Source organism: Hirundo rustica, chromosome 1 (genome assembly GCF_015227805.2).
Source record: "Hirundo rustica isolate bHirRus1 chromosome 1, bHirRus1.pri.v3, whole genome shotgun sequence".
NCBI lineage: Eukaryota > Metazoa > Chordata > Aves > Passeriformes > Hirundinidae > Hirundo > Hirundo rustica.
This window is the reverse complement of record NC_053450.1, coordinates 113,247,243-113,261,202: the sequence shown is the minus strand read 5'-3', so window position 1 is coordinate 113,261,202 and position 13,960 is coordinate 113,247,243. Positions and strand designations below refer to the sequence as shown.

The following is a 13,960-nucleotide window of genomic DNA, read 5'->3' as shown; positions in this document are numbered from 1 at the left end:
TCTGCAAAAGCAGCACGCTCTGCATTTTGGCCAGAGGAGCAGCAGGACTGCTTCAAGTATAGTGTCATTGCATGGATGTTTGTTTCCAGTGGGAAATTCCACCACCACCAGCCTTGCCAAAAGACAGCTTGGAGGAGGAGAAAATTTCCTGTGATGATGGTGGTGCTTTCCCAATGAAATAAGAACAAGCAGAGAAATCCATCAAGCTGTTAGTCATGCATTTTTTACACATATATATAGAGTAGTGCATGTGAGTGTGTCTATGTGTGTGGATAAAAAACTATATTGCACTCACACTCGCTATATGAAGCATCATCAATTTCAGCTACTAGGAAAACTAGCTCATTATGTAATGGGAGATAAATGTATATGCAGTGGAAAATGGCCCAGCAGATAATTTTGCTAATAATCTTTGTATTTAATTTTTATGGAAGATACTAAGATTAGTGTGGCTTGAAAATAGATTGTACCTCTTTAAAATGAGCCTTCTTTCTTTGTAGCTCTGTGAAGCCTGGAGGTTATTTTTAATTTTAAATAGTGCTTGTTAAAGAGAAGTGAAATCAAAGGGTATTTTGGAATGTAGCCTTTTCTTTAAATACATTCCTTGTAGGTGGGGAAATCTACAAGTTTTTCGTACCACAGATGCTCAAGCTCCATTAATATGTCTTTGTGTGCAAGTTCATAAGGCGATACCATCTTACAAACTGGTGTAGGAGAGGTAATTGATTTTTAGCGCTTCCTGAAATGCAGAGCACAAACATGCTGCAACCATTGTGAGTATGGAAGCGTGAAAATTTCCTTGAGAAATAAGCCAGGGGAAGTTTTGATTCTGACCACTTTGTGTTTAATACCCTGCATATGCATCCAAGAAACTTAAAATCTTCAGTAAATTCAATGCATGTCTTTCATTAAAATTTTGTGCTTAGCCCTCCTATAAAAGATTAAATGATAGAGGCCCAGATCTTCAAATGTACTATGACTGTGGGTGAGATCCCACCTAATGTTTAAAAATGTTTCCAACACGTGCAGGAGACTTTTGGAAACCAGGAAAGTATACAGGATTTGAACACTGACAGACCAATGTCTTTGCTGCAGTAAGATAGAGATGGTGGCTCTGTGTTTAAATGAGACATTCCTTGAGTTAAACTAATTTCTGATGTAACATCGCAAAAGTCAGTGTAGTAAACTGGCCTTTGGGGTTAATTCAGCTAAGCAGCTACATGGTAGATTTTATGCTCATAAATGTATTTTTGGAACTGTGTTTTGTTACTCCTTAGAATTGGACTGTTTATACTTCTGCGTTCATCTGTTGGTAAATTACTTAAAACCAAATTGCAACAGCACTTCAACATTTGAAGCCAACTGGAAGTTAGCCTCCAGCACCACCATCAATGAAAGCAGAAGAATTTTTCAGAGCAGAACCGTTTCTCCAGTCCCCTTGAGGAGAGGGGCAGTATTCTGCAAGCAAGGCTCTGTCTCCTAGGCTGCTTTCTCCTTGAACATTTCCATGAGCTGAAATGTATCTTCAGTAATCAAATATGCACTAATTAGTCCTGAACTCTGCTTAGTTTGCTACTAATGTTCAAAAAGAGAAGATACATGTCTATGAGGCAGGAAATGCAACTTTTGATTTGTATTTTAGGCTCTTGCCTCTAGTGCTGGGGCAGAGGCGAGCATGAGCAGAAATTTGAATGTAAGATGAGATTTAGAAAAAACCCAACTCTTCCCTAAAATCCATTCAGAATCGACCATTATCAAATATATGTAAAATTACACTATCCATTCCCTTCTAATTTTATCCCTAAATTAACTATAGTCATTAGGATGTTTCCTCGAGCGATTCTTCGCTGATGCATACTTCTTCCCAGCTGATTTTATTTAAAATGCAACTTCTAGTTCCCCAATGGCTATTCAGCAATGTAATTCCAAATCTACAAACCATCTTCCAGAAGGAGGAAGAGAATTCTTCTCTATATTCCTTCCTCAAAGTACAGACATTTCAATCTTTCCCTTGTCAAATCTTTCCCTTGCCTGTACACTGAGGATTTCTGTGGGACCAGATAATGTGGTTATGTAGCAGCTTCCCCCACAAGTAGAACTGTAGCAGTTCCCTCAGCCAGAGCAGCACCCTTGTCTGGGGATTTCTCTGCTCCAGGGGATGATGTTAATGATAAGGTTTGTACCCTAAATGCCTGCTGTCATGCCACAAGACAGAGGTGTTGCCTGGTACACTTAAATTGGTTGCTGAAGCAACTTGTATTGTGGCTTTTCCTGCACCAGAACCTCTCCTCGCGCTTTTTAGTTGAGCTGTACCCTCTTTCAGCATAGCTCATGTTAAGTTGCAGCCCAGCCTGACAGGTCTGGACTAATTCTCTGCTGTGGCCACTCTGGAATCCCATTAGTGAAAGAGCAAGCGGTTTCTTCCTGCCTTGACTTCAGAGTGCTTTGTTCAAATATTGAATACTTGGGACCAGGGTTTTGAAATATTGATACAGGAGAAAGTACAGACTGTCTCAGTCAGGCCTCGTGCAAGCTTTGCTCAGACGCCTTGGCGCGTGTAGGGCCTGTGGGGAAGCGAGAAGGTCAGCATGACTGGATTTCTGGGCGTGGGGTGGGGCTGGGGAGCAGCCTAGCCTTTAGCAGATTGTGTACGAGGGATTTGCTGGGTTGAGATCACTCATGATTTGGCAAAAGTAACACCCAACTGCCATCCACCGCAGTTCACTTCTTGCATGGCATTGACCTAAGCAGAGCATAGAATCATAGAATGGTTTGGGCTGGAAAGGAGCTGAAAGATCATCTAGCTCTCTCCCCCTGCCGTGGGCAACAATGTCTTCCTTTAGACCAGGGTGCACAAAGCCCCATCCAACTTGGCATTGAACACTGCCAAGGATGGAGCATCCATAACTTCTCTCAACACCCTGTGCCAGTGCCTCACCACCCTCACAGTAAAGAACTTCGTCTCACACGCCACTCCAGGTGCGGTCTCACCAGAGGGGATCAGAGCGGGACAATCACCTCCCTCGCCCTGCTGCTTGTGCTTCTCTTGATGCAGATCAGGATGTGGCTGGCTTTCCAGGCTGCAAGCACACATTCCTGAGTCATGCTGAGCTTCTTGTCAACCAACACTCTCAAGTCCTTCTCTTCAGGGCTGCTCTCAGTACATTCTCCACCCAGCCTTTATTTGTGCTTGGGATGTCCCAACCCAGGTGCAGCAGCTTGCACTTGGCCTTGTTGAACTTCAAGAGGTTGGCCCAGACCCACCTCTCGTACCTGTCAAGCTCCCTCTAGGTGCCATCCCTTCCCTCCAGCCTGTCAATCACACCACACAGCTCGGTGTCACCAGCAAACCTGTGGAGAGCGTGCTCACGTGGGAGGCCTGCCTATGTGATACGTAGGTTTGTTCCTCAGGTATTTCTCGGGTCCTGCTGCCCTTTGCGTGGGTCAGCAGGTTCAGCAAGAACCATTCCATGGTGAAGAGAAGAAAATGAACATGTAAATAATAGCCTTGAGTCTTTTATCGATCTTTATGTGTACTGATCAGTCTCCCTTTCCCTGTTCTGTGAAATCTTTTCCTTCAGGCCACTTTCCTGTTAATGCTTTAGTGATGTCTGCAGTAATGACAGATGTGCATTCTTCACTGATTTTATTACATGTAGATCCCAACGTATCGGTTTGATATGAAATGATCTCAGGGGACTCAGGCTCCATATATGAGAGGTTTCAGATTGATGGGAAAAGGGGGGTCGTGTATCCACATCATCTCTTGCACAGTGCTAAGCTCTGCAGGCAGCTCTCCCAACTTTCTAAATCCACTGTGCAACTGAGGAGGGAGACAGCTTGCTCTGCCTTTATGGTGGCAGATTGATGAGTTTGGCTGGAGGTTTTCGAGCTGCAACAATCACAGGGATTGTCACAGTAGTAGTGGAAGAACAGGGTCCCTTGTGCAAACCGAATCCCTTTGGGAGAGGATGTGTGTGCAGGAGCACTTCTGTACCCAAGCAGTGGGCTTTCTGTAACATCGCCATGGGTCAGCCTGTGTAAGTTTTGGAGGAACACGGCATAGCTGCAGAAAATCTTTTACATACTCTCGTTTTTTAGAAATCGAAGTGGTAACAGCAGGACTGGCCACATCAATTCTTCCATGTGCAGCTTTGTGTTTCCTGTGCTGTTTTAGGATGATGGGAATGTTGGACGTTGGACCACTACAGTGTTGGCATGAGCCACAGCACACCAGGGAAGAGAAACGCCAAGGCCCTGGGAACCTCTGTCTGTGTGTACCCATTGGATTCCCTTAATGGACAGCAGTAAGGGTGAGCACTTGGCTTTGGCTGATTGGGGTTTTGGTTTGTTTTTATTTTTTTCCCTCCCCTTTACATGATTTCTTCTGTTGTGAGCAGCGAAGATGTTGCAAACAACCCATCTGCGTTTTTGCAACACCTCCTCTGTTCCTTGATTATTTTAGTTTGTTGGTGTCACTTTGCATGTTTATACTATTTTCAAATGTTTTTGTCACTCTCTTCCCATATTTTGTTGTTTTTTTTTTTTTTTTCCTGGTTGTTTTATAGCATTTGGAAGAGCTTGACTGCTTTTCTTTTGCCTCCTTTTTTACCTTAGTAAATTTTTATCTTCTTATTTTCTCTCCCTCTTATTTTTATCTTATAAAGAGATATGAGATTTTTTTTTCACCTGCTGTCCCACAAAGGAAGCCGCTTTCTTTGCCACATCTAAACTTCCCATTTTTATTACCTTTTGAGGAATTTTCTAACAAAAAATGGGGCTAAATTAATAGTGATACTTTTAAGGTGGAAATATATTCCTCATCTGTTCAAAATTACTCGTTACCCACCCTTGTGATTAGGGAGACACCAATCTGAACTGCTCTGCTAGTCATGGGCCAAGCACAATACATAGTTCTTGTACGAAGTTCTTTTTTACTGACAACAAAAGGATGTGTCTTCAGTACGTCTTTTTCTGCTGCACGCAGTAGGTACAATAGTTGCCCCCTTGGCTGCCACACCGTCGAAATCTGGGTTTCATTTGAATTTTCAAGGCTGTTGAAAGCGCCTTTAGTATTTTTCTCTTCTCCCTTTCTCCCTGCCTTTTTATTTTTTTTCTTTTCTCTCCATAGGCATGTCAGCCTCCAGCAGAGCCTGAAAAAGAAGAAAGGAAAAAAGAAGGGGGCGGGGTGGGGGATTAAAAAAGCCGACAAGGTGTCCTTAGCGTTTCCCGGCACCTGGAACTACTCATCCGGTGTGCCTCACGCAGTGCCGTTGCGGGAGGGACGCGGGAATTAGCACGCCAGAAAAACGGGGCGTGAGGGAGGGTTAAAAAAAAAAGAAAGAGGGGGGGAAGAAAGGAAACCCCGCAATTCGGCGCTGCTTTCCTCCCCGCACTGCGAAGGCACAAAGGGACGGGGGGCGCTGCGGGGAGGGAGGGGTTCCCCCGGAGGCGGGGCCGGGCGGGGGCCGGGCCGCGGAGCCGGGGCCGGGAGCGGCGGAGCGGGAGGCGCCGGCGGCGGCAGCGGCAGCAGCGGCAGCAGCGGGAGCCGCCATGGAGCCGGGGGCCCGGCGGGGCCGGCCCGCCGAGGAGCCGCCGCGCCCCGAGGACGAGGAGGTGGACCCGCGCATCCAGGTGAGGGCCGGCCTTCCCTTCCGAGGGGCGGCTGGGTTTTTGGAGTTCCTTTGAATATGTGTGTTATAGCTGTGTGTAATAATGGTGGCCTTTTATTTCATTGCTTCTGCTGCGTATGCGCATACATACATACATCTATATGTGTGTGTGTATATATATGTATATATACATACGTGCACACATGCATACATACACACACACGCGCGCATATATATATATATATATATATATATATATATATATATATATATATATATTTTTTTTTTTTTTTTTTTTTTTTTTTTTTTTTTTTCTTTCTTTCCCCGGAGCAGCCCCGGGTGTCTCGGCGCCCGCCGGGAGCGGGGGAAGCGCCCCCGGGGCGCCCCAGCCCTTTGTTACCCCGAGCATCGCTCCGCGCCGGGCTCCGTTAAGCGTCCCTCCTCCTCGTCCTGCTGAAATCCACCCCCCTCCCCTTTTTAGTTTTGACCGTGACAGCGTGACCTTGCTGGTGGAGCGGGGCTGGTGCTCAGAGATCCGTAAATGTGGGGAAAACGTAGATGAAAAATTTTTATTTCGTTATTTTTATCGTTATTTTCTGTTTCTTTTAAGAAGGAGCTTGAGTGGAATATGGTGCTTCCTCTCTGTGAATGCCTTCTGTAATGCTTTTTATTCTTGCATGATGTCTAAACAAAGCTTTTCCCCCCAAAATCATGTCTCGACCAATAGCCTGGTGCAAACTTCAAGCATGCTGTGGTCCCTGCAGTGAAATGTATTTTTAGGTCTCTGCAGATTTATGGCTTTTGCCTCCAGCGTTGCCGGGACTGTTTGTCATGAATGAATGTAACATGTGTGTACATTGCTGAGAGGATCCTTGGCGTAGGTCTCTGCTCGCTGTAATTGTCATTCTTTTCCCCATCGTGAGCATTTCGTTTTCCAGGGCTGCGCAGAGCAATTGCAAAATTCTCAAAACATGGTTACACAGAGCGAGGCCCTCAGCCAAAAGCTAGCCTGGTTCTGCCCTGATTTTAAGAGGCTGAGCCTGGCTGTTGTCTGTTGATCTAATTTTGGCCTTAGGTTCTTCAGCTTGCAACGTGTTTCCACGTATACGATTTGTGAATTGTTGGCAAAGCAATTGTTTTTGTTAAGTTTTCTGTTTGGTTTGAAAAACAGGCTACTGTGTCTGCTTCCGTGAGAGCTATCGGGTTTTGAGCCTTTACAGTAAGAGACAATTGGGTAATTTTTTGGATGAGTGTTTGTTTCAGACAACGTGGACAAGCAAATAGGTATTTTCCAAATCCTAGGTGTAGGAAATGAAATCTGACCGCCGAGGATAAGAGCGCTAAACTGATGTAATTAATTCCTTTCTGGTTGTAACCAGAGTCGTTCTTGTAGTCTAGTGGGAAACTGCTCAAGTGACAATCAATTTACAACGTTCAGTTTGTACAGCAAAACATTTCAAGATGTATTGTGTTACACTGGTTGACAATTAAATAATGTTTAAATTGGAGAACAATCCTGTTAAAAATTGTATAATCTCGCTTGAAGGAACATGTTGCTCAGATAAAGAAAGCTATCAGATCTCCTCCTGAGGGTTGCTTTTTGTGGTAAGAAAGTCAGTAAGAATGAGTTTTATTTTTACAGTAACTTCATTCATGCCAGCACCACCTCTACTACATATTTATTCAAGGGATTTAACACCTTTGTTTCTGCTGTTAAGGGATCCAAATGTTGGCAGGAAGACAAATTACGTGAACATAACTGTATGTCCCATTGATTGGTTGTGCCATGAATTGGTTTGCCAAAATCCAGAATAAAATGCCTCTCGTGCAGCAGGATGTGTTTCTTATCAGTTCTGTCCTTTCAGTCCGTTTCTTCTGTGACAGCACAAACTTTATGCTAATCTTTTGGGGTGGTTGTGTCTGTCTCCCCAGTACCTCGCTGATACTGACTGTATTGATTAAGGACACAGAGCTTGTACCTTGTGTTTATTTGTAGTAGTGAAGAAGTAGCCAGGATAGGAAATGTGTTGCCTTAACGTAAAACTACAGAGCTTCTCCGATTACTTTTTCTTTTAAGTAGGAAAGTAGAAGACCAGTGGCAAAGTTGAGCTAAATATCTTGAGGTTTCCTCTTTTCACTAAATTCATTAGGCAAAGCCCTTGTGAGCTTTCAGGGGAGATGCGGAATGAGCCTTCTCAGACGTGTTTTTTTCCCTAATTTCTTACTATGCATCTGACTTCCTTTCTTTCCAGGGGGAGCTGGAAAAACTGAATCAATCTACAGATGATATCAATCGCAGAGAGACGGAGCTGGAGGTATAGAATTTATCCTTGCATTTTCCTTTTGTGCGTGTTAGATTTTGTGAACAAAAAGGACAGTGTTTTTGAGTAGGTTGCCTCATGAATTTGTGCATCCTGAATGGTAATTTTGCAGCATGAGTCTGGTGATGATTTTTTTAAAGGTATGAGTTGACCTAACAGCTGAAAAGAAGGGGAAAAGGTAGAGGTATGCTGACAGTGTAAAAACCCTGTGTGGAGAACCTCACACACAACCACTGCGAGAACTTTTTTTTAAGTTTTGACGTTAAGCTTAGACAAGTTTTATTTTTATAAGTCACTGTTGTGTGTTTGTTGATTATAGACGGGGAAAGTTTGTTTAGTTAAGAGGTTTTTGCCATACAGCTGTCTGCCAGGGTCTTCACTTTGGTGGTTGTTTGTGGTTTTTTAGCTTGTTATCTTTGCCTTTTTTTGTCATCACTTCCTGAGCAAGGAAGGTGATGAAGGAAAGTTGGAATAAAAGACTTCCTGCTTATACAGAGAGGTTTTCGTGGATACTTAAAAATCTAATAGCAAGTTCTGGAGAAATTGTTTCTAAATCCCCAAATATGAGCTTCATCTATTTGGTAGTTATTCTGGCAGGCTCAACATCATTGATCTAATAGTGAAACAAAACAAACTGTCCTATTTGTGTGTCTAAATTTTCTTTTGTTTGCAGAAAAAAAAGAAGATAAACCCAGTAGAAGTATGAGATTAATATGCTGCTAAAGAAAAACTGGCATAAAATATGACTTTACATCCTAAATAATTTTGATATCATTACGAAGTTTTGAATACTGTATCAAAACATGCTGAGATTGCAGTGAGGAACATATTGTAAAAGCACATCTGTAAATTTCTGTCTGTACCTTCAAAATGTCAAAGTCTGGTTTGTTTGTATGTTAACTTTTTAAAATTTATTATTTTTTATTTTTTTCCTTCTGTTTTTCTTTTCATAAGATGGATACCTCAAGCATGGGATGGTTCTTGGTAGAACTTTAAAATACTGTAGTATCCATTGAGAGCACTGAACAGAAAATGGGGTTATGATCTTAGGAGACAAAGAGCCTTGTCTTTTTTCATCTCTCCACTTGTTTGCATTTTCTGTCACTTGTGGCATGTAGATCATGAATTTATTTGTTGATAAACTTAGTTAAATGGGGGAACTATTTGCTATACAAAATGAAACAGTATTTTTGCTGTGAAAACTGTTCAGTGTCACTAGCATGATTTAAATTTTATGAGTGAACTTTAAAAATCAGTATTCTAGTCTGCAGCAGTAGCAATTAAATGGACTTCAGGAATCTATATAAAGATATATTGAAAAAAAAATCATTATATGCATCTTTTCAGTCTCCTTATTTCATGCTGAGGTACTGAAATTGAAAGATGGTGTTATGGATAGTTGCCTGGATTTCATTAATTTTGTCATAACCTTGCACTGAGGACATATTATGAAGCAGATGGAATAGTAATAATAATGCAAAGGCATCCTCATGAAATAAATCCCAGTGACTTTAAGATGGGATTTTGCTGCTTGATTAAAATTATTCATGTGATCTAGTGTTTCTCGAGCCTGCAGATTTGTAGCTACTGTGTGTGTGACACGTGCTGAGCCGTAGAGGCTGAAAGGCTCCTGGAAATATAACTGTAAATAAAAGAACAGAATTTCCACATTAGCTGGGTCTTACATTGTAGCTTACTCAGCCTAGTAAATGCCAGGTGTTAGATAGGTAGAGATCATATAATCATTCTCTGCACTTTGCCATGAAGTGTTTACTGCAGATCTGTCTGTAGTACTTACTGTAAGCAGTTTTTGATGGAATTAAGGTGCAATACCATCAAGAGTATGCTTTCTTGAATGTTTCCTCTTTACTTTTCATCCAGAAGTCTTACTGGATGGATGCCAGTTTGTAGTATCATGCAACTGCATAATTTTTAATCCGTAAAGATTTTCATTACATTTGATCTGCTTAAATTTTGAGGACAAATGCAGTTGGTTGATGTAAACAAGGCTTAATTTATATACAGGTTGATAAATGCATTTTAAATGGACCTAAAACCTTTCTAGGGGAAAGGAATAAAAAAATTCCACAACACCCAATGCGTGTAGTTGGCAGAAAATCTCTGCATTCATACTCTGGACAAGAAAAGAAAGATTTGCCAAGCAGCCTTATAGGATAAATCCAGAGTTTGGAAGGAGGAGTTTGGAACTGGGATCATTCTGCTTCAAAGGCTTCCAAAATCCATGAATGCTGTCAAAAATGTGGGCTTCTGGGAGAGCCATGCTGAGTTTCCCTTTGAAGATTTGCACTTTTGGCTCTTACTGCTGCTTTGGGTCCCTCTTGCTACCCCTTCCTAGTCTGCAGTGTTCCTGCCATATTTCATTAGAAGAAAGATGTGTGTGGGTGTTTTTTAACCAGACAATGGAGTTATATTTATCCTGTTTCACTAGTAGTATCACTTTCTTCGTCTTTTCAATATCTTTAATGGGAACATAGATGTATCATTACATTATTTAGAGCACAAGTTGCTGACTACCAGCTTCCTGTAGCATTGCTTTCTGGTTCATACATTCCCACTGTTGATTTTTTCCCAAAATAATCTGGAAAGGCAATGGGAGTGTTTGAGAAGAAGGTATATTTCTTTGAAGGAAGTTCGGAAAAAGACACCCATGTTTTTTTGTGACTTGGGGTACTCTCTGATAAGCAGGAAGGGTAACCTTGTGGCATCTGAATTCTGCAGGACTGTTCTGGGCTTCCTGTATATCACTTTGTGTGAGTTGCTCTAAGTGGGACTGCTGGCTGCCTCCAGTTCCCATTAACTGGAAAAAAAAAAGCTGTTAAATCCTTCTAAACCCATGCTTCTGTTCTTGCTGTGCCTCAGGTCTGCATCTGCAGAACGGAAGTAATAATGCTGTGTTACCCGGTGGAAAATGTTATAGGGATGAATTCAGTGGAGGCTTCTAGGATTTGGAGACTATGCTGGCTTGGTGTAGCCACAGGAATGTCCATGTTTGAGCAGCGTAGAAAATACAGTCTACTGCTTACAGAGGTGATCAAATGGGGAATTCTGTTTTAAGCTGACCAGCCTGCTATTTCTTTAGATTCTGCACTGAAACTGCCTTGTGATCTGTTCATAAGTTGAACAGCCTGGGTTTTTCAGTCTTTTAAATTAAGTTCCGCACCCATACTACCTGTGAGAGCACTGGATGTACATGCATGGCATACTTTGAAGTTGGCTACGTCTATTCTTTCACTAGGAAGAATTACTCATTTTTTGCTCTTTTGACCTGTCCTATTAAACCCTGAAGAAATCTCCTGACCTGCTGACGCTCGCAGCCTGTTCAGGAGTGGAGCTGCCGAAGGGCACTGAGTGGCTGCTAGTTATATGTTGCGTTAATGTATTGCCTGTTAATGAATCTTTGATTAGCCTTGATTTAAAATCCATAATGCTGCTCATACTAAGTGCAACACTGAGCATTACTGACACAGCAGAAGGATGATAAAGGTTCTCTGAGGGATTTAACACTTGGCTTCGCTAATGTCCCTGTTTATGTTTGAAGTGTCTGTGAAGAGCTGGGGGAAACGTCTTGCAGGCGAGAGACAAGTTTGTTTTGCCCAAATGCAAGAGGTTTTTTCCTGTTTATTGGAAACGCATCTCCATCTGAGCTCACATCAGGAGCTGTGAATGTACTTAACAAATGTGCACGATTTGCCTGCCCAGCCAGCTCATACAGGGCTTGGGCTGGCTCTGAAAGTACAACTCAGATGTAACAAATTAACCAGGGGACCCTCTGGCAGCGTTGCGGGGAGGGGAAATGCAGCACATACCATTAAAGTTACCACTGGAATCCCAGCTATCCCGAATGTGGTTTTTGTTAGAGAGAGTTTTTTGTGTTGCTGGAGCTACGAGCTTGCCAATGTTTGTTCGTGGGAGATGCTGTGCAGCTGAACAGTGCTGCTTTCGGCCATACTCGTTATTAGAAGGCGTGGTTGGGATCCTTTTTGTGTGCTTGCCTAGATCCTCTAGTCCTGATCTGCAAGACTTTGTGTTATTTCTAGCCCTGGGCTTATCATAAAGGTCACCCTGGGTTGTTGTTGGATTTAAGGAAAGGGCTTTATTAGCTGTGGTGCTCTTTCACTTGTGAGCCTTGTGAGCATTTGAACCCCTCTCAGAAGGGGAAGGACTTTTTGTCATGGTGTAGCCCCAGCTGGCTGCTAAGCATGACACAGCTCCTTACTCCTTCCCTACTGGTGGGATGGGAGGGAGAACCAGAAGAGTAGAAATGAGAAAATCCGTGGGTTGAGACAAAAACAGTTAAGTAGAGCGAAAGCCGCACACACAAGCAAAGCAAAACAAGGAATTAATCCACTGCTTCCCGCTGGCAGGCAGATACTCGCCAGTTATTTAGAATTGCTTCTTCTTCACTAAAATACTTAGTTTTAGGAAAAAAACTTGAGCTGCTGACCCTGTCACGTATAAAAAATGTAAGTAGATTTAAGAAAAAAAAAAATCTTTCAGGCTTTAGAAAAATGACCTCTCAGAGTCTGGAATCTCATTCTGGGCATGCCTGCTTGGCTTGAGGAAACATCTATCCGTGGAAACGTCCGCCACCTTATCAGTATCCCTGTGTAGCATTTTCCAGTGTCCACAAAAGAATGCAGAGATAAGGGCAAAGCAGCTTCCTGCTTGTATTCCTGCTGGCTTTTGGAGGAGGATTTACATGTGTGATGAATTTGTCCAGCACTATCAGGACAAATCTTTCCACATCTCTTTATGATCTACTTGCTTCCATAGGAAATGGCTCCTGTGTGTGAATTGTTTGTTGTTTTGCCTTCTGCTTTCATCCAAGGATGACTAAAGGAATGCTTCCTCCTCTGCTGTGGCTCTGGAAAGATTTTGTCAACCAAGTGAGTCAAAGGGCTTTACTTGATTCATGTCCTTGACGCAGAGATGCGTTTCCAGCCCGAGAGAGGAAAGGTTAGGTGGAGAAATCTTGCTTTGGAAGGAGCACCCAGTACCCTCCCATGCCTGCTTTCTTCTCTCTTCTTCTAAGAGAATTAAAAACATTTGTAGTAAAAAGCATTGGTAGTCTCAGTTTGTAACTGTCTGCAAGCAGGAGGTTAGAGCAACTTTTGGGTACTGATTTTTTAATTGTTCTTAGATGGCAAATTAGTAGCTGCCTGAAAAAAAAAAAAAAAGTAAACCAAAGACTCTCCTTATCCCTTAAAAACTGGGATACCACTTAGCCCCTTCCTTGCACTTTGTTTTTACGGTTTGGTTGCCAGTCTGGCTTACTTGAACTGCTCAGGTACCAAAGAGATGTTTAAAATGTCTTTAACTGGTTTGATGCTTGAAGGCTGATTTCTGAGCACACCTTGTGCATCTGTTTGGTGTGGATGTATGATACTGATGCTGGTTTAACTTGGACATGAACTTTTGCAGCTGCTAAGTCCTTGTAGCAGAGAAGATGGGTGTGGATACTGTCAGCCTCTTGGAAATAGCCTGTCTCTCAGTCAGCAATTCCCATGCTTTCCAGAGGTTCTGCACACCAGACTGGCAGAATGGTCATGGGACAACCTTTGTAAATGAAATTCAGATGTGCTTGGTACTAAGATGATTCAGACGTGGCTGATATGTAAAACTCATTTTAAAAATAAAGTTGTTTGAAAATACATGTTTCATTTGATGGGCAGAAATAGTTATTTGCTTGTCATCTGGCATTTAACACCAGTTCATCACAATCACTCATGAGTGAGGAAAACAGGCATGCTTTTTTTCTCTGACAGGTGCAGTGTAGGTTGAAAATTGTATTTTAGTTTTTTAGATTTTCCCCCACATTTGAGAGTGGATTTTCAAAATGCTGCTGTAAGGAGGACCTGTCCTTAAGTGTGGTCCTTCTTTCTGGTGCAGTATCAAAAAGCTGCCCCGACTGCAAGTCATTGCAAACAAAGTCTTTGTTTGCAAAGCTTTTAATAATGAACTATTGCAGCAAAACCCTGGATGGGGAGAGGTCTGGCATGCTCCCGA

General features: G+C 42.5%; 2 protein-coding genes across 2 annotated transcripts in view; both read left to right on the top strand.

Annotated features, from left to right (window-relative positions):
* The window catches only part of METTL6 (methyltransferase 6, tRNA N3-cytidine), a 39,432-nt gene extending 34,069 nt beyond the window's left edge, over positions 1–5,363 (top strand). Inside the window, exons 10-11 of the transcript XR_009208377.1 lie at positions 4,178–4,313; positions 5,132–5,363. The gene's annotated coding sequence lies outside the window, so the exon portion shown is untranslated. The remainder of the gene's footprint in view (positions 1–4,177; positions 4,314–5,131) is intronic.
* A 130-nt stretch (positions 5,364–5,493) lies between these two features.
* SH3BP5 (SH3 domain binding protein 5) overlaps positions 5,494–13,960 on the top strand; it is a 51,644-nt gene continuing 43,177 nt past the window's right edge. Inside the window, exons 1-2 of the mRNA XM_040063805.1 lie at positions 5,494–5,634; positions 7,865–7,927. Coding sequence (XP_039919739.1) covers positions 5,554–5,634; positions 7,865–7,927 — 144 coding nt within the window. The 5' untranslated portion in view covers positions 5,494–5,553. The remainder of the gene's footprint in view (positions 5,635–7,864; positions 7,928–13,960) is intronic.